Source organism: Gorilla gorilla, chromosome 2 (genome assembly GCF_029281585.2).
Source record: "Gorilla gorilla gorilla isolate KB3781 chromosome 2, NHGRI_mGorGor1-v2.1_pri, whole genome shotgun sequence".
In the NCBI taxonomy this organism is placed as follows: Eukaryota; Metazoa; Chordata; class Mammalia; order Primates; family Hominidae; genus Gorilla; species Gorilla gorilla.
Window position 1 is genome coordinate 62,403,623 of NC_086017.1, and position 18,144 is coordinate 62,421,766.

General features: G+C 56.2%; 3 protein-coding genes across 8 annotated transcripts in view; 2 read left to right on the forward strand and 1 right to left on the reverse strand.

Annotated features, from left to right (window-relative positions):
- Window positions 1-276, forward strand: part of STAB1 (stabilin 1) — a 28,833-nt gene extending 28,557 nt beyond the window's left edge. For all 3 annotated transcript variants that reach the window (XM_019023246.4, XM_004034284.5, XM_019023248.4), the window contains one exon: window positions 77-276. In XM_019023246.4, coding sequence (XP_018878791.3) covers window positions 77-133 — 57 coding nt within the window. In that variant the 3' untranslated portion in view covers window positions 134-276. The remainder of the gene's footprint in view (window positions 1-76) is intronic.
- Window positions 164-10,505, reverse strand: NT5DC2 (5'-nucleotidase domain containing 2). 4 transcript variants are annotated; one of them, XM_004034287.5, is made up of 14 exons: window positions 10,370-10,505; window positions 4,914-5,098; window positions 4,625-4,699; window positions 4,400-4,455; window positions 4,209-4,302; window positions 3,946-4,074; window positions 3,776-3,836; window positions 3,592-3,694; window positions 3,380-3,481; window positions 3,057-3,138; window positions 976-1,062; window positions 740-880; window positions 594-658; window positions 164-508 (listed from the first exon to the last, which is right to left on the reverse strand). In XM_004034287.5, the coding sequence occupies exons 1-14, from the start codon at window positions 10,488-10,490 to the stop codon at window positions 247-249; spliced, it is 1,563 nt and encodes a 520-aa protein (XP_004034335.1). In that variant the 5' UTR covers window positions 10,491-10,505; the 3' UTR covers window positions 164-246. The 4 variants fall into 4 exon arrangements, with proteins under 4 accessions (XP_004034335.1, XP_063559551.1, XP_030865010.1 ...); XM_063703481.1 differs by lacking the exon at window positions 10,370-10,505 and adding an exon at window positions 10,284-10,308; XM_031009150.3 differs by lacking the exon at window positions 10,370-10,505 and adding an exon at window positions 9,255-9,529 and having other exon boundaries at window positions 164-388.
- A 1,939-nt stretch (window positions 10,506-12,444) lies between these two features.
- Window positions 12,445-16,372, forward strand: UQCC5 (ubiquinol-cytochrome c reductase complex assembly factor 5). Its single transcript, XM_019023252.3, has 2 exons — window positions 12,445-12,746; window positions 16,270-16,372. Exons 1-2 carry the CDS (start codon window positions 12,596-12,598, stop codon window positions 16,329-16,331), a joined length of 213 nt encoding a protein of 70 aa, XP_018878797.1. The 5' UTR covers window positions 12,445-12,595; the 3' UTR covers window positions 16,332-16,372.
- The last annotated feature ends 1,772 nt before the right edge of the window (window positions 16,373-18,144 follow it).

The following is an 18,144-nucleotide window of genomic DNA, read 5'->3' on the forward strand; positions in this document are numbered from 1 at the left end:
TGGAAGTGAAGTGTGGCAGATGTGGGATGGGCCCAGGCCCTGGTCACACCCTCCACCAACAACCCTGCTCTTCTAGGACTCACTCCTGGAGGAGGACTTCCCCGACACCCAGAGGATCCTCACAGTCAAGTGACGAGGCTGGGGCTGAAAGCAGAAGCATGCACAGGGAGGAGACCACTTTTATTGCTTGTCTGGGTGGATGGGGCAGGAGGGGCTGGGGGCCTGTCCCAGACAATAAAGGTGCCCTCAGCGGATGTGGGCCATGTCACCAAGGAAGGGGGTCTTCATGCAGCCGGTGCAGAGCTGGTCCATCCAGAGGGGTGCCTCGTGCTGCAGCGGCGTACGGCGTGGGTAGAAGGTGAAGTCCACGCGGTAGTTGAGCAGGCAGCTGAGGGAGGCCATGTAGAGGTCAGAGAAGCGCACGAGGCGCCTCGAGAAGTAGGTGGGGTTGTGGAAGGTGCGGAAGATGCTGCCGAACTGCGCATTGAACAGGGCCTTGGTGATGCACCTGGCGAGGGAGACATGATGCACTCAAGGGGTGGGCCTGGGGTGGTGGCTTGGCTGGGACTCCTGCCCTGGCCCCACCTGCTCACCTCAGCTCCTGCCGCTCCTTCATCCAGGCAGCCAGCACCTGCCTTGACTCCGCGTCCTGATAGGTCTGGGGACACAAAGTGTGCATTGGGTGTGTGCACCCAGGAGGCTACCGCCCTGGCCCTCCCACAGCCACCCAGGCCCACACCTGCATGCGCTCCAGCAGCCCTGTGAGTGCCTGCTGCCACGTCAGCGAGTGCATGTACTGCTCCGTGTTGATGATGCGGATCTCACGCTCCAGCTCGGGGATGATGGCGCCTGTGCGCCAGCCATGCCGCAGCATGAGATCCTGGTGGGTGGGGCGGCGAACTGGGCTCAGCGCCAGTTGCTGGGGGCGGGGTTTCCTGGCCCTCCCCCACTGCAGCCCGGCCCTGCCTCCCTCACCGCCAGATCACTATAGAGGTGGTCCCCGAAGTAGAGCACGCGGGGGCCACGCCATTCCGTCAAGCGTAAGAAGTCAAACAGGTTTCCCTAGGGAGAGGAGGGGAATGCTGCTGAGCCAAGTGTGCCTTGTCCTCCACCAGTCCTCCCTCCCGAATCCCCAGAGGCAGCCCAAATCCAGCCGGATGCTGGCTGCCCTTTCCCATGGCCTTGCTGCTCCCTCCCTGGGCCCTGGTTCTTGTCACTTTCCCCTCCTACTTGGGAAGGGGATTCTGCCTGCTGCAGGAAGGTGCCCTACAGGCCTGGCATGGTGCCCATGCCTTGAGGGCCTTCCCCCTGTGGTCTCACACGTACCCCAGGTTAGGGATTAGATCCCTGTTTGTAAGGTAGAAACTGCAGGGAAGGCTCTGCAGCCCTGAAGTCCTTGCTGGCCTCCCCTACCTCAGTGCAGAGGGACCTGGCAGACCAATGGCAGACCTCACCAGGGCCACCAGCATCTTGGAGCCAGAGAAAGATGGAGACACTCAGCCAGGCCCACATGTAACTGGGGAAGCTCACAGGGTGGCAGAAACTGAGAGGCCCAGAGCAGGAATCACCAGACTAGTGCTCAGGCAGCAGCCACCAGGGTAGAAGTCCACACCCCAAAAGCGAGAATAATTGACACCCAGCAAGCACAGTTCTTGAAGCAGTCTGTGCATCCCAAGCCTCAGAAGTGGAAGCGCTGGGGGAAACAGGTGGTGTGGGAGAAGCCAATTGCTGAACTAAGTTCAAGTGGAGGGGCAGAGGCCCAGGCAGGCCCTAGACCAAGAGAAAGAGTCTCAAAGGGCAGGAGACTGAGAGACTCCTAGTGACAGGCAGGATCCAACACACAGTGGAAGGCAGCTTCAGAATATTGGGCATAAAGAACTGCCTGAAAGCTGCCAGGGAAGAAAGTCATGTGTTTCTCACAAAGGTGTATGACCCTCTTTAGCTGAGGCTGGATGCCAAGGCAGGGGAGAGCAGCGCCCTCAGAGCTGAAGGGACGCACCTGGGCCCAAGGGCTGTGGAGAGTTTGGGTGCAGAAGGGTGGGAGGCAGAGAAGTGGGCAGGGCTGAGAGGGTGGGGGTGTTTCCTGCAGGCCAGGCTGGGCATTGGCCACCTCCACATTGCTCCCCTGGCCAGCTGCTGGCTTCCCCCTCCTCCAGCCCCAAGGCCTTTAGAACCCCTAGCCTGAAGAAGCCCAGCTCAGCCAGGATTTCAGCATTCCAGCCAGGGCTAAACCTTAATCACTGCCTGCTCATAGACACCTAATCCCACCTCAACACCAGTCCCTCTCATTTTCCTAGCCAGGTAGGAAGGAGGAGTTTCTCTAGATCACTCAGTGAGCTGCCCCCAACCAGACTTGTTCTGGCTGCAGCAGAGTGCTCAACCCCAAGAAATGACACCATTCATCAGGCATTCCATGATCTCTGACCATTCTTGTTTTTTGAAGACAGGGTCTTGCATTGTTGCCCAGGCTAAAGTGCAGTGGTGTGATCACAGCTCACCACAGCCTCGAACTCCTGGGCTCAAGTGATCCTCCCACCTCAGCCTCTGGAGTAGCTGGGACCACAGGTGCATGCTACCATGCCCCGCTAATTTTTTCTATTTTTAGTAGAGATGGGGTTTCGCCATGTTGGCCAGGCTGGTCTCAAACTCCTGAGCTCAACAAACTATCCTGCAGCCTCAGCCTCCCAAACTGCTGGGATTATAGGCATGAGCCACGGTGCCTGGCGCACTGGCCATTCTGAGGGCTTTATACCACAGCTTCAGTAGAGAGTATTACACCTCTTTTGCAGACAAGGGAAGCAAGGCACAGAGGTCAGGTAACCAGGCCAGGCTCCCTCTGCTGAGTAGTGGAGTTAGGAATTCAAAGCCAGGCTGCTTGACCCAGAGGTCAAGCTCTCGAGGCCACCCAGACCTGCTCCCTGCCAGCCATTGCCTGTGTGAGGCTGCTCAGGGCCAAGGAGCTGTGCTGCTTCTTCAGAGGCTGCCTCTGCACAGCCTGGGGCCCTAGCTAGGCCCCGTGCCCCCACCACATGCTGCTCTCCCCAGATGGCCCTTACCTGCCGATAGATCTTGCCCTTTTCCAAGCGGGTGATCCGGTCCCACTGAAGTGAGCCCTTCTCATCGAGTTTTCTGAAAGGCCTGGGGTGCAGGTAAAGGGCTTGACTTCCAGTCTGTGGCTGGGCCACGGGCCGGGCAACCCCCATCCCTCCTCCGTAAAGGCCCACCTGCTCAAGTGGACCCATGCCAGCAAGGGGGTGTTCTCACCCCAAGCACATTGGGCAGTGGGCAAGGGCCAGGTTGGCCTCCTGCTTCAGTCCCCTCATTGGGGTGGGGCCTCTATTCCCCTTCCCTGGCCCTGCAACCCCCACCATGCCCATACTTGCGCCGGTCAGTGAAGAAGCTGGGCTTGTCTGCCTGGACAATGACCACATCGAAGAGCTGGCGCCAATCGGGACCCACCATGTGCCGCATCCCCTTGTCTCTGTGTGGAGGAGTTTCAGGTGGCAAGTAGTCTGAGGGCGGCTCTGTGCCTGCCCTCTCCACCCAGAGCCCTGGCCCTGCTGTCCCTCCGTCCACAGGGGCTGGACTCACACGAAGCTGAAAGGACTGTTGGTGATGAGGAACAGCTGTTTCCCATGGGCCACCAGGCGGCTCAGGACAGCAAACGTCTCATCCCCTCTCAGGATGTACTTCTCTAATGGGGCAGATGAGTCTGTGAGGGCCAGTCCTGCCACCTGCTCAGGCCGGCCACGACAGGGCTTCTGTCCACACTTACCCATGTCCTGCTCGATCCACTGGTACATGAGGCCCTTCACATGCACGTCTCGGATGGCGTCCTGGGGGCAGTGGAGGACAATGAGGGTACAGCAGGGCCCAGGTGGGCCTGTCCCACTGTGGCTGGACTTAGCCTTTCCTGCCATCCGAGGGCAGGCCCAGCATCCTCACCGTCACGTCCTTGTAGAGATGTGCTTGGTCAAACTCCAGGCTGTGGCCCAGAAAGTAGTCCACCACACAGGACAGCAGAGCCATCTCCGGTAGCGAGAAGATGTCCATGAACTGCTTAATGGAGGGACCCTGGGGAGGGGGCCATTGTCTCAGACACCCTTTGGGGCCCCAACCCCTTCAGTGCTGGAGACGAGGGCCCCAAATCTGCCTTGGGACATGGGCACATGTCCGTGGGGCAGGCTGGCTGCTGGGGTATGGAGTACCTTGCCATAGAAGCCACTCATCTGGTATAGTGGGATGTGCTGGGTACCCCCATACAGCTCAATCACCTCCTCGTCTGGCACAGGCTGGAGGCCCCTGAGCAGGCCCAAGATACCATCAGTCCAAGGTAGTCCTGAGCCAGAACAGCAGTGTAGGGTGGGGCGGGGGTGGGGTTGGGGCAGAGCTAACTGACCTGTAGGCTGTCCCCAGCTGCACGTAGTGGAAGGCGTCAATCTTCATCAGAAGGCTCTGGGGGGCACCAGGGAGGCAGGACGGATGGTGAGGAGGCAGTTTCACCATGGCCCCAAGCCAGCCTCTTTCAGCCCATGCCAGAACCCCAGCTGGATGGTACGGAGGGGTAATGACCATACCAAGAGGAGGCCAAGGAGGGAGCCCCTATACAGGTCCAGCCACTCACCTTCTGAATGTCATAGTGGAGGCCACGGATGGCAAAGCTGGGGTTGTAGTCATACTTCCGAATCCCTTCTGGGTACTGCCAGGGGAAAGGGGCCAGGCCTAAGCCAATAGCCCTGCCAGACCTGCTGGCTGGGTGGCCACCCCAGGGGGTCAATCCAGCCACCTGCCCAGGGCAGCTGCCAGGCAAGAAGGCCAGGGGAGCCCCACGACTCAGCCCTGAGCTTAGGCCAAGGGGGGTCTGGCCAGCCTCCAAGCCCTGGGTTTGTTGGTGGCAAGGACCCCCGTCTCACCTTGTAGTGCTCGATCAGGATGTCACGGGCGGCACTGAAGATCTCGGGGTGCAGTGCGTCTGCATACTGGGCCAGGGTGTAGTCGTAGTCAAAGCCGTAGACCTCAACGTCACGCAGGCTGATCTCGTTGTTGGCGTAGATGGCTGCTGGGTTCAGGAGACTGCAGACCTCGGGGGGCAGGAGGTCTAGAGGAAGGAGATGCAGGGAGGCAGTGATGGGGATGATGATCCCTGCAGCAGCTATGGCTCCTGAGCACTCTGTGGGGGCCTAGCCCTGTGAGCCTCAGAAACGCCCCACAATGGCACCTCTTATTCCAGTGCTGGAGATGGTCAAACAGGCCCAGAGAGAAGTCACTTGCCCAGGGTCACGCAGTTAGGGTAAGGCAGAGCCCCTGGCTGGAGCTCCTCCTTATGGTTACACCTGCCTACATTACACTATCTCCTGTAGCCCACCAGGTATACTGAGCCCGTGACTACTCCAGGCCCTCACCACTAAGCCCCATCAGACACAGGGCCATGCTAGAACCCTGGCAGCAGTCACTCAACTCCTCACTGCCTAGCCCCAGAACAGCTGCTTTTGGGATGCTCTGCAGTGCAAAGCCTCCCACTTGCTCAAAACCCATGCAGGAACACCACTGTCTGGCCCCCCACAATTCAGCGCCTCCTCTGCTCCTCTCAGCTGCCCTGCCCTGCCCCCTGGCCTCATCTCTCAGCCTCCCTGGGATTATGTGTGAGGATAGCATGTGGGCACTGAGGACTCCAACCCAGAGGGGCTGGCTCTGTATGGCCAGACTAGGGAGCTGAGGCCATGGATGCTGACTTTTCTACCTTGCCCAGAGCTGGGACTGGGGCTCAGGAACATTAGTGGGAGAGGGAGCCCCTCTGCTGATCGGGCTGCCAGTTCTGTGCACTTCCCACAGCCCAGGGAGAGTGAGGCCCCTCTAATCAGATTTCAGCTGCCCGCAAGCCCATATAATGACATTTGCTGGCTCTAGCCAGGGAACATTGCTAATTACGACAGTCAGGACGTGATGTCAGGTTCTGGGCCATTATCCGGGTTGCTCCTTCTGGGGATGTGGTCGTGGCCACCCCAAGTCCCTGGCTGCTCCCAGGAGGCTGCAGTTGGCTTTGAGGCCCACAGCAGGGTGCTGTGTGGCATGGGCTCTGGGGTCCCAAGGAGGCAGATGGGGCTGAGAGGCCCCATGTTACCTGCCCTGGTTTCCCTATGTGTACAATGGAGAAAGTGGAAGGGAAAGGAAAGGGAAGGAGATGTGCTAGGAAGGCCACATGCAATGAGGTCAGCCAGACAAGACCAGGCCCTCCCTCTCATGGCTATGACTTCAGGAATGTCACCTCACCTCTTGGGCCTGTTTCCTAGTTTCTAAAAGGGTACAAAAAATTGTACCAAGTGGGGCATCGTGGCACACACCTATAGTCCCTGCTACTCAGGAGGCTGAGGCGAGAGGATTGCTTGAAACCCAGTAGTTCAAGACCGGTCTAAGCCATATAGCGATACCCTGTCTCTGTGAAAACATTTTTAAAAAGAAAAAAAAATTGTACCAACCTACAGAATTACTAAGAGTGTCATATGGAAGGTGCCGCTCTGTGCAGCAATCTCACTCTGCACCTGCACATATACAGGATTAAATGGGTGATATGTTTCCTGAGCCTATGAGCATCCTGTCCCCAATTTCCCAGTGTCCCTCCAGAAGCAGGGGCTGCAGGGAGAAGGGAGCAGGCAGGACTAGATGTACAGGGTACATCTAGTACCCCTGCCTTGCAGGGGCCCCAGCTCTAAGACTCCAGGGGATCCCTGTCTCAGCCACAACCCCAGTGCCGATGACAAAGCAGGAGCTGCCAGGCCAGAGGGCCAGAGAAGCCCCACGGTGTGCCTGGCAGCTGCTGCACTCAAGAGGCAGACACCTTGCTGATGTGCTCCGTGCCCAGAGCACTTGCCTCAGAGGCACTCTGGGGACACAGGGCTCCATTCCCACCCCTTTCCTTTGGAGCCAAGTTCAGGGTGTGGGTGGGGGATCAGGTGTGGCTGGTTCCCCAGGCCAGCACAGAGCGGCTGCTCTGAAGATCCGTGGGTGTAGACAGGAGTCTTCACTTGGATGCAAGTGAGACAGTTGACTGCAACACTCTAGGGAGCTGCTTCTGAGCCACCCCTCAAGGCCCAGGGTTCTGGTGTCACTAGGACCCTGGGCCTTGCCCGTCCCATGGCCCTGAGTTCCCGGATACCAACTGTGACTGTGACTCTTGGTGCAGAAGACCTGCGAGGGTCTGCTCGGCAGTGCAGCCCCTTGCTGGCACAGAGTCCTGGTTAGGTCCAGGCCTTCACCTCTGCCCCTAAGGATGTTCCCAGGGGCCCAGGGGCAGACAGTCCTCCCAGGAACAAAGCAGGATGGGGAAACAGCCACAGGGCCTGGTGGCCTGGCCTGATTTCTAGACTAGAAGAACCTTGGCTCTGGGGCGACAGAAGCCTGTTCCCTTCCATAGGTGGTGTGGGTGGGGGGTGGGGGGTGGGGCAGCTGAGGGTGTGTCCCACCCAGCATGTTCAGCAATTGCCCTCCCTTCTCCTCAGCCCTAGCTCCCACACCTGCCCATGGTGCCAGGTCCCAGGGCCAAGTGCTCCCTAGCAGCCGTGACACTTGTGGATGCCTTAGAGGCTTGTCTTGTTCAATCCTCACTCCCATCCTGTGAGGCAGTCCCACTTATTCCCCCATCATCCGGAGGAAGAAACTGGGGCTCAGGGAGGTGAAGTCACTTGCTCCAAACCACCCAGTAACAGACACCGGGGTTGAGATCACCATTCAAGTCACCCCACCTGCATTAATCACTCTGCCTCTCAGCCTAGCCTCCCAATGTCAACACACTGAGGCCAGGTGGGTGGGGGCTGGGGGACTGAGGGACCTGCTGCACTGCTCTCAGCCTGTGGGCATTAGCCCAAAGCGGACCTCGGCGCCCAGAGGTGTGAAGCTGGCTCCTGCTGGTGCTCACCATGGGATCTTGGTGGGAATGACTTTGCTCCTTGTATGACAAGAGGAGCTTAGAGGGCTGTGAGGCTCCAAAGATGCAGGCAGGCCCAGGAGGACAATGTCCAGTAGATCCCCGTGGTCCTCCCTGAAACCTCCAAGGCAGGCTTCTCAGGATACTCTGAGGGTCTTCTCCGGGCCCAGAGCAAAGACTTCTTAAATAACGCTGGGCCGCCCCTCCACAGACACAAACTCAACCTGGGACCTCGAGGGTGGACAGATGCCCAAGGCTTCAAAACGAACATTCCTCAGGGGCCTTTACCATCCTGCCTTCACTGGTCAAGAAGTGATTCTCCGCCACCCCACAAAGCCGGAGTGAAAACCCCTGTCTAGCCAGTTAGAATCTTCCAGACAGGGCTACTTTGTTTTATCAGACAACGAAAGCCACGTCACCCCTGGGGGTTCCTCCGGAAGCTCTCCTGCCCTGCTTGGCCTGGTTCCAGTCATCACCCAACCCTGGGACAGAGAGGCCCCAGGACTGCGTTTCATGCTTGAGAGAGGGTGAGGCTTGCTGGGGGACCACCCAGCTGGTCAGTGATAGGGTCACGACCCAAACCATATCTGTCTGCTGCAGAAGCAGGGCCCCACTAGACCCACGGAGACAAGCAGGCAGATGTCCAGCACTCTCAGCTCTGGGGCCTCACTAGTGCGCCCCAGCCGGCCCCCTCCAAGAAGGGGCCTCAGCCTCCTCACGCCATTTCTCAGAGGGAGAGAGCAGAGACAGGGAGGTTAAGTGCCCTTTGCAGCCCTAGTCTGGGCTCCAGGGGGCGGGGGTGACTTGGCTTCTCCCAGCCTTCGCTTCCCGGGCTGAGAGGGGGCCGGACCTCCAGGGCAACATCGAGGTGTGTCTGGGAAGTCCCACCGGTGTCCCCTTTGGTCCGGCCGTCCCTAGGAGCCCGTTCCGCCCGGCGCCGCTCGCTGGCTTTGTCCACAGCACTCTCCCACCCCAACTAAGGGTTGGCCGAGAACAAGGGGTTGGGGGCGTTTCCGCCGCGGCTTCACGGCAGGCGGGACCCCGAAGGAAGTCGGCGGGGGCCCAGCACTCCGGCAGCCCTCGAGGAGCCCCGAGCTCCTGCAGACCGAGCCGGGGAACAAACCTCCCGCCCGCCACCGGGCGTCGGGGCGCCCCAGAGGCCCCCGGGATGAACGGCCGGAGCTTCTCGCGAAAAGCCGCCCGGCCCTTGCGCTCCGGGGCCCTGGCGAGCCCCACTGGGTGTTTCCCCGGAGGAGCGGCACCCTGGGGCTCAGTCCGTCCATCAGTCCACGCGGAAGACACCCCGGCGCACGTCCCGCCCCGGCTCACCCACCGTGCACCAGTCTCCGCATGTCCTGGTAGCGAGCCCATAGGTGCGCGCTGAGGTCGGCGCCGCTGGCGGGTGCCTGGGCGGGCGCGGAGCGCGGGGCGCCGGGGCAGTGGGCGCCGGGACCCGGGGGGCCGCACCCAGGGCAGGAGGGCGAGGACGAGGCGGCTCGCGGCCCGCCGTGGCCTCCGCACAGCAGCCAGCGCCGAGCGGCCGCCCGCAGCCCCGCACCCGCCATGCCCACCGCGCGCCGCCCGCCGCCCGCGCTGCCCTCGGCCCGCCCGCCCGCCGCCCGCCGCCGCCCGCCGCCGCCCGCCGCCGCCGCCCGCCGCCGCCCGCCGCCGCCCGCCGCCGCCCGCCGCCGCCGCCCGCCGCCTGCCGCCCGCCGCCCTCCGACTGCGCGCCCGCCACGGTGGCCTCGTGCTCCTCACGGCGGCCAGCCAATGGGTGCGGCGCGCGGAGCCCGGCCTGCCAATGGGCGCGCCGCTCGGCCCGGGGGGCGGGAGGCCCCGGACCCGGACCCGGCGGGGCGGGGCGGGGAGGGCTCCCCAGCCCGCTACCCCAGCCAGTCTCCGGCGCGGTCCGGGAGGACTCTGCGCCCCCCTTCGGCCGTCACGCCGGCGATGGCGGCGCCTTTCCCTGGCCCCAGCCCTGGAAGTCAGAGGGCCTAAGAGCGGCCGTCCCTGAGAGGCTCCGGACGGCCGAGGCGCCGAGAGGAGACAGCCGGAGCGCGACGGGTACCCCCCGGGCCCCCGGGTCCTCTGCCGCCCTCTCCGCTCCCGGGTCCGCCCGCCCTACCCTGCGCCTCTGGATGCTGCTGACCCCAGATCCTCCGCTCCTCCCCCTAGTCCTGGTGCTCTCCTTTCCCGGGGTCCTGGTCCCCGGTCTCTGGGCTCGGACTGACTGCCCACTGACCAGAGCCCGGGCCAGTCCACTCACTGGTCTAACAAATAAAGAGCCCTTCCCGCGCTTCCCGGTGCCAGGCCCACGCTGGGGGAGGCCGAGGGGCCTGCAGGGCAGCCGACGTCCACTAACCAGGTGACTGGGCCGTGCGCTGCAGGGTTGTGGGCCACGGTCACTGCGCCCGCTTGGTTCGGACCTCGGCAACTGGCCGCACTGACCCGTCAACTCCCGGTTTCCCGGCGCACGCCCCTCGTGAGATGCTGTGGTCTTTTCTAGCAACGTCGACAGGCTTTCCAACAAAATTCCTCTTTCCTGCGCAGAACCGCTCTCCACTCGCATTTCTTCTGCTCAGATCCGTATTCCGAGCCCGCACGCATACCAGGCTGTGCTCAGGTTCCGGAGGAGGCCGACCCAGTACCCGTGGGCCCTGTCGGAGGGGAGCCAGCTGGGCGCGCGTTGTTTTCTGACGTGGCCTCGCTGTCTTTCAGGGTGTGTGTACATTAGAAACTCCACTGAACCTTGATTGAAGACCTACAGTGTGGCAGTCCATGGCCTGGGGACTGGTAAGGATTGAGGCCGTAGGATGGGCTCGAGTGTGGCGGTGTCCCCAGGGCCCCAGTGAGCGAGTGGGTGTGCTGGGAACCTGGCCACAAGTGAACCTCCTCCAGGCGAGGGGATGCCCTGCAGCGTCCAGCCGTCAAAACCTCCTGTAGAAACGGGAGCGAGCATCAAGCCTGTGTGTGTGCATGCTCGGGCGGAGTCTACCCGGAGGAGAAAGAGGCTTCCGGGCTGGCCCTCCAAAGCCAGTTGTACAGGCGGCAGCTCAGGCTGCTCACTGCGCGCCCTATGACCCTTTCTGGGGCCCTGCTTGCTCTCTCCAGTCTGCTTTTGTATATTTTGTGTCCATATCACCAAATCGTCTCATTGGTTCTAAGCTTTCACTTACCTTCCTTAGATTGTCTAATAGTTGTCTCCTTTCTCAAAGCTGTCCCTGCAGTTTTTACTTTAGTCCTAGGTAATGGGGTGACAGCCCCTTTCAGTTATCTTCAGCAAGCACAGCAGCATGAGAAGACGCAATTACAAGTGAAGTCTCTTAAGTCAGAGCCCTGCTTCTACCTGGCATAGTCTCTTAAACTGTCAGTTAAGAGAATACATATAAACAATACACGTTCAGACTCGGCGCGGTGGCTCACGCCTGTAATCACAGCACTTTGGGAGGCCAAGGCAGGAGGATCTCTTGAGTCTAGGAGTTTGAGACTAGCCTGGCCAATATAGTGGGACCCCCATCTCTACAAAAAATTAAAAAATTAGCCGGGCGTGGTGGTGCACGCCTGTAGTGGTGGGAGGATGGCTTGAGCCGGGGAGGAGGGGGTTGCAGTGAGCCTAGATTGTGCCACTGCACTTCAGCCTGGATGACGGAGCGAGGTCCTGTCTCAAGAAACAAACAAAAACCATGTTTGGGAATACATGTGAAGAGCGAGGGCTCTGCCAATCATTATCATCATCATAATGAATATTCTAACTAATATTAATCAGTTACTATGCTCCAGGGTTGTGTTCAGTGCATCATTCCTATTACCGCACTAAATTCTCACAGCGTCAGAACAAGGCCTCCGTTTTACGGCTTAGGGAATTGAGGCACAGATGGGCTAAGGGAGCACCTGTAGAGCGGGGATGTGGTTTGGTAACAGAGTGCATGCTCTTTATACTGCTCTTCTGCGATTATTGTGAATAAAGCGCCTACAAGTGCCTGTGGAACTGTAAGTGCCCCATACAAGATAGCTTTTATTAATTTTAGGGATCTCACGCGGCGCTTACTTAGATTTTTGCTGTGATAATAGATAAAGTTCAGCTTTCAACACTCCATATCAAATTCTGTTACTTTTGAAGTCTAGGCACCAATCACGTCTCCGAAATAAACGCAAGGCATTGCATAATTGCATTTTGGAATGTGGTGCTGTACATAGTCCATCAGAGAGGGTCATCACTTCTATCTGGGTATTAGGAATAAAAATGGCGGTGGCAGAGTAGGGGGCGCGGCTGCCAACTGCGAGCTCAGACCTGCACTGGGGAGGCAGGGGGCGGGGCCGGGCCGGCGCCACGTGGGCTGTCCTTCCCTTTTGGGCCGTCCCACCTCCAGAGCTGAGGCGCCTGCGCCAGCTCCTTCGGGGCCCTGCTCGGCTTCAGGGAGCACGCGCGCCCTGCCGTGCTCTGATTGGCGGAGCTGCACGCCCCCGCTGCAGTCTGATTGGCGGATCCGCCTCGCTTTAGAAGGTCGGCGCCCAGTTCCGGCACTCGTGCGCCTACCAGACAGTGGCGGAGGACGGCGCTCGCTAGTCTCCCAGGTCGCGGTACACGGCGAGAACGGGCGGGGCGGTCTCGGCTGCGTCCGGGCGATCCAGTGCTTAGTTCCGCCATATCCCTCTCCACGACCTCGGTCGAGCATGTTCACCAGGGCCCAGGTGAGACGGATTCTGCAGCGGGTGCCCGGGAAGCAGCGATTTGGCATCTACCGGTTCCTGCCCTTCTTTTTTGTCCTGGGAGGGACGATGGAGTGGATCATGATTAAAGTGCGCGTGGGCCAGGAGACCTTCTGTAAGTGAGGGGGTAGCAGTCTCTGTTTCCTTTCAGGAAGGCACGAGGCGGTAGGGATCCGTTTTTCTGGGGAGTATTCTCAGATTGCAGACCGCGCATTCCACTCAGAGTGCTGGGCAAGTGCAGTTCCATTCGCTTGGCAGTCAGGGCGGCCCGGCTCTCCTGTAGGCCGGGCACATTGGCGTCCAGCCTTGTGACCTTCCCTGCACTTACAGGCGAGATCACATGCTTCTTCCAGCCCTCTCACGCCTGCCCTTCACCCCTGCCGGTGACATCGTTTGGGCTTAAGGAACAGACTTGCTCACAACAATCGTAGAAGGGGGTGGATATGAGGGGTCAGGGAAACTCCTGCTAACTAGCCATTTCTCTTTGGATTCTTCTGTCCAAACTCTGGAGGGAGCTGATCTGCCTGGCTTTGCTAATTACCACTACCTTTACAGGACAGTCATTGGCACCAGGTCTTTGGTCTGGGTCCAGATGATCAGCACTGTAAAGATAGTGGTAACGCCTGGCACTGCATTACTGAGCATTAACTCTGGACAGGCCAGTTCCTTTCAGGAGGACTTCCCCAACCCCTCGGCCCTTTCTGCTTTGCCCCCTCCTGAAACGCTATCACTTGTGACTTGCCAACCCACATTTTAAAGAATTGTTACATTAGTGATTCCTAAAGATCCTTAGTCCTTCTGTTCATCCATTCATTGATACTTAATGAGCATTCTTGAGGGGCTATAATGAACAAGGCAGAGGTGTCCCTTACCCCAGAAGAGCTCTAATGGGAAAGAAGATGATAAAGACAATTACCATACAAAGTGATCAGTGCTGTGAGAAGGAAGTGGGAGGAACATAGGACTCTCGGGTGGGCGCCTCAACTGGACTATATGGTGCAGGGAAGGCTTCCGGAAGCAGCTACCAAGTAAAGTAGGACCTGAAGACTGAGTAGGTGTCAGTCAGATGAGGGGAAGGTGTGTGGAATTGAAAGCATCTCCATGGCAGTGGTAGGAGCACTTGTGTGAGAGTATGCTGTGTGTTTGAGGGATTGAAGCAGATCAACACAGTGGGGATGGCTAGAAGGGTGCCTGGGCAGGGTGGCAAAGGGACTGGAGAACCAAGAATGGATCCCAAGGATTGAGTCGTTTTAAGGAGAGGCTTTAACATGTGGAGAATGGCTCCTTGTGGACAGATTGGTAGGAACAGTTACGCTGTATGGCTGTCCAGAGTTGAGACAGTGGCCTGGTCTAGGTTGGGGCAGAAAGGATACCAAGAAGGGATGGAAGTAAGAGACAGCCCAGAGATAGTACTGACAGGGCATGGTGATTAAGTGGACTCAGGAGATGAGGAGTGGAGGCTTCTGGTGGGACACCTGGGGCAGGGGGTAGTGCATTTCCTGAAGGTGGCGAACACAGGCAGGGCCATCCTGGGCACCATCTGGGACGTGATGAGGTAGATATGGTTATACAGAGCTGAAGCTCAGGAGGCAAATCTGGGCCAGAAATTGGGATGTGTGAACCATTCACAAGCAAAGTGTGATGGAAGTCAAATCCCAACATTTTAATTTCATTTATTTATTTTTTGAGACTGAGTTTCGCTCTTGTTGCCCAGGCTGGAGTGCAGTGGTGCGATCTTGGCTCACCGCAACCTCTGCCTCCCAAGTTCAAGTGATTCTCCTGCCTCAGCCTCTGGAGTAGCTGGGATTACAGGCATGCGCCACCACGCCCGGCTAATTTTGTATTTTTAGTAGACATGGGGTGTCTCCATGTTGGTCAGGCTGGTCTAGAACACCTGACCTCAGGTGATCTGCCCACCTTGGCCTCCCAAAGTGCTGGGATTACAGGCGTGAGCCACTGCGCCTGGCCCAAATCCCAACATTTTAAGGGTAACTGAGAATGGCCAGAAAGGCAAGGAGGGAAACCAGGAGGATTTGTTATCACAGAAGACAGGAGGTTAAATACGTCTGGCTCTGTGAAGGGGAGGTAACCCCCCTTCCTGTAGGAGAGACTGCAAGATATGCAAATAATGATCTAGAAGGAGAGGGTGGAGAGAGGCTGGAGATACTGGACCCTTAAGAGTGTGGGAACAGAGCTGGGTGACAGGAGTAAGCCCTTGGAAGTTAGCTGTTAGAGTTCCTTATGATGACTTTCCTCTGTGAAGGAAGAGAGGAAATGGCCATTTGGGGGTGGGTGAAAAAGAGTCAGGATGATGGCTGAGGAAAGAGGATTGTCAGACACCTCAGTGGACCCAGTTAGAGGCATGAGTTGGCCCCTCAGTACACAGCAAGCAGGGTGAAGCATGGGGAAGGGAGGAAGTTGGATTAATCGGTGGTTGGGGTTTTGAGGGTGTGTCAGGAAGTTAAGATATTGACAAGAGTATGAAGGAATTTTAGCTGATTTGCCAGGAGAGAGAACAAGAAGCGGCTGAGCGGGTAAGACGGGGCACGGGGCCAAGGACCTGGGGAAGAAACGTGAGGTCCAAGGACAGGAGGGCTGGAAAGGTAATGGGGGTTCTGGTATGAACAGAAATCCTTCAGAGGAGCCCTCCAAGTGACTGGAAGATGTTGAAGGTGAAGGGGACTGGAGCTTCATCCCCATGGGTAATAGTGGTATCTGGGGAGAAGGCACAGGACAGGGTCAAGGAAACTGAGCCAGAGGCCAGCACTTTTGGTGACTGAAGGGGCATGATGGAGAGCAGGTGCCAAAGAAAGATGGTGGCAGACAAATGGCATGAGCCATGAAGGAAGAAGATTTTTTTTTTTTTTTTTTTTTTGAGACAGAGTCTTGCTCTGTCGCCCAGGCTGGAGTGTGGTGGCACGATCTTGGCTCACTGCAGCCTCTGCCTCCTGGGTTCAAGCGACTCTCCTGCCTCAGCCTCCTGAGTAGCTGGGACTACAGGTGCCTGCCACCACACCCGGTTAATTTTTGTATTTTTAGTAGTGACGGGGTTTCACCATACTGGCCAGGCTGGTCTTAAAACTCCTGACCTTGTGATCCGCCTGCCTCGGCCTCCCAAAGTGCTGGGATTACAGGCGTGAGCCACTGTGCCCGGCCTGGAAAGAAGATTCTTTACATGAAGGTGGCGAGTCAAAGGTCTGGCAAAGCAGCAGCTGGAACAAGGAAACTGATCTCCTCTCCCCACCTGAAGGTTTCTGGATATGGGAGAGGGAGCATCAGAGAGCCAAGAGGCAAGAAGTGCCTTTGAGGAGCCAGGTTTTAGTTAAGAAGGATGACTTCAGAGCACAGAATAGAAATTATGGGGGAGAAGGAAGTGAGGGACATCTTAAAACACTAAGAGATGTGCTAAGACATGATTCTATCTTTCAAGACACTGACTTTTACCCTATTTAAGTCTAGAACTCCATTATCATAGTCCTCATCTAACTCAAGTTTTGTTTTAAGTTTATTTTGGCATTGAGTTAAATATTAATGCCAAGATTCAGAAGTAGGTGACAGACCTAGACTATTGGTTATTCAGATTGTTTTAATTTTAAATATGTTTCTTAAACATCTGAGCAACTTTTTGTTTGATACAGATGATGTCTACCGTAGAAAAGCCTCAGAAAGACAGTATCAGAGAAGGCTGGAAGATGAATGAGACTGAACTTCAGCAGTCAATAAAGTCAATATGAATTTTTACTATTGGTTTCAGTGCCTTTTAAAATATACTTTTCAGATCTCTTGTTCTGACACAGCTTGTCCTTTATCAGCTGCACAATATTCCAATAACTGTTTTTGCAAAGAATTTTTATAGTTCTGTCTCTGCTTGAGTACTTCCCAAGTCACTGCTGGACAGCACTTGTGGGAAAATTATTTCCTCCTAAAACACTCACTCGATGAATCTAGTCCATGAAATATTTCTTAAACAATTCAAGGATCAATCAGGATGCTTTTCAGTGAAGCCCGAATTGTTTTCGGCAATCTTTGTTTTTAGGCAACTAATTATAACCTTATTTACTTTTTTGCAGAATTCAAATTAAATTATGGACACATTCTCTATTGCCAGATCATTTAAACCAGGATAATTATGCAGGTTGTATTTCTGCCAGCTACTAGACTATAAACTTTTTGCTAGGGTGGTGGAAATTCTTGATTGACTACGCATTTCTCATGCTAGTGTTCTTGTGAACAGAAATATGCTCCTCCCTTGCTTGGCTCCCCTAAACTGCAAGGGCTGGATCTTCATGAGGACTCTGGGCAACAGGTTTCACACTACTCTAGGATGAAGATGTTGCTGTTCGATTCAGCTGCTAGAAACAGTTGCTCCTTCCATGAGAAAGTGAACCTACACAGTATAAAGCATCCCAGACTTGAGCTAAATCAGAGGCTCAGTCTATTGAGTGATTTGGCAATTTGACCCAGTGTAAGTTTGGATCAGCCTGGTAGAAAAAGCAGACACCTTTCCATGCTTGCATAACCACATCTAACATCGTTTCAAGCAAAAAAAATCTACATACTAAAGACTAAGTTTCAGAATAGTTTCTAACTATTGCATGAGAATAAAGCTGATGCTTAAGGCCATAGGGTATCCTCAAGTTAATGATCTCTGCCACAAACATGTCTCCTAATTTTTTCTAGATTTTTCTTCTAATTTTAGTCCACTTATCTTAGAACCAATTCAGTAAAGAACCATTAACTACTCCCATCTCCTTAAAGCACTACCTACACTACAGTGCAGCAAGCCCAGAGTCACAGCTGGGAGATGGCTTGAATGTGAAAGGCCAGTAATGACCTCTGCCACCAGGGAGAGGATGGTGGTTCATCGTATTCTCATGCCCAGTTGTGTCATCTAGGATTCCTGGTAAACCTAACCTGATAAACCATTTTTAGTGACTTGACTGCTGTATAAAAACTATAGTATGATTCTCAATTATATGGCCATACTCCATGTTTGCCCTAACCCACCTTGTTTTAGGAGTTTAATATTTGATACATATAGAAAATACGTCATACCTTTTACAAAGAATAATAGTAAACACTAATAAAACAATTGGCTAACTTTTGTGTCTGCTGTGGGTTCATTCCCTGGCCCATCCCCCTGCTTCCACCCCACAGAGAACCATTAGACTGAATTTTGTGTTGGCCTTCTCTAGAGCTTTCCTCTCCATTTCTTTTTCTTCTTTCCATTAGAATGTTAATTTATTGAAGGACAACAGACTTTGAAAATGATGGCCAGGGTTGGTGGCTCAAGCCTGTAATCCAAGCACTTTGGGAGGCTCAGGCAGGAGGATTGCTTGAGGCAAGGAGTTCAAGGCCAGCCTGGGCAACATACACTCCATCTCTATTAAAAGAAAAAAGAAGGCCGGGTGCAGTGGCTCACACCTGTACTTTCAGCACTTTGGGTGGCCAAGGCAGGTGGATCACCTGAAGTCAGGAGTTCAAGACCAGCCTGACCAACACAGAAAAAGCCC

Bases quoted from the DNA above. Each gene is read 5' to 3' on its own strand.
- NT5DC2 (XM_031009149.3), bottom strand. From the start codon at position 9,486: ATGGCGGGTGCGGGGCTGCGGGCGGCCGCTCGGCGCTGGCTGCTGTGC. The intron at 4,303-4,399 runs GTCAGTTAGCTC...GGGCCTGCTCAG, and splicing joins CAGCTGGGGACAGCCTACAG to GGGCCTCCAGCCTGTGCCAG. The intron at 509-593 runs GTGAGCAGGTGG...CTCCCTCGCCAG, and splicing joins AAGGAGCGGCAGGAGCTGAG to GTGCATCACCAAGGCCCTGT.
- UQCC5 (XM_019023252.3), top strand. From the start codon at position 12,596: ATGTTCACCAGGGCCCAGGTGAGACGGATTCTGCAGCGGGTGCCCGGG. The intron at 12,747-16,269 runs GTAAGTGAGGGG...TGTTTGATACAG, and splicing joins CGTGGGCCAGGAGACCTTCT to ATGATGTCTACCGTAGAAAA.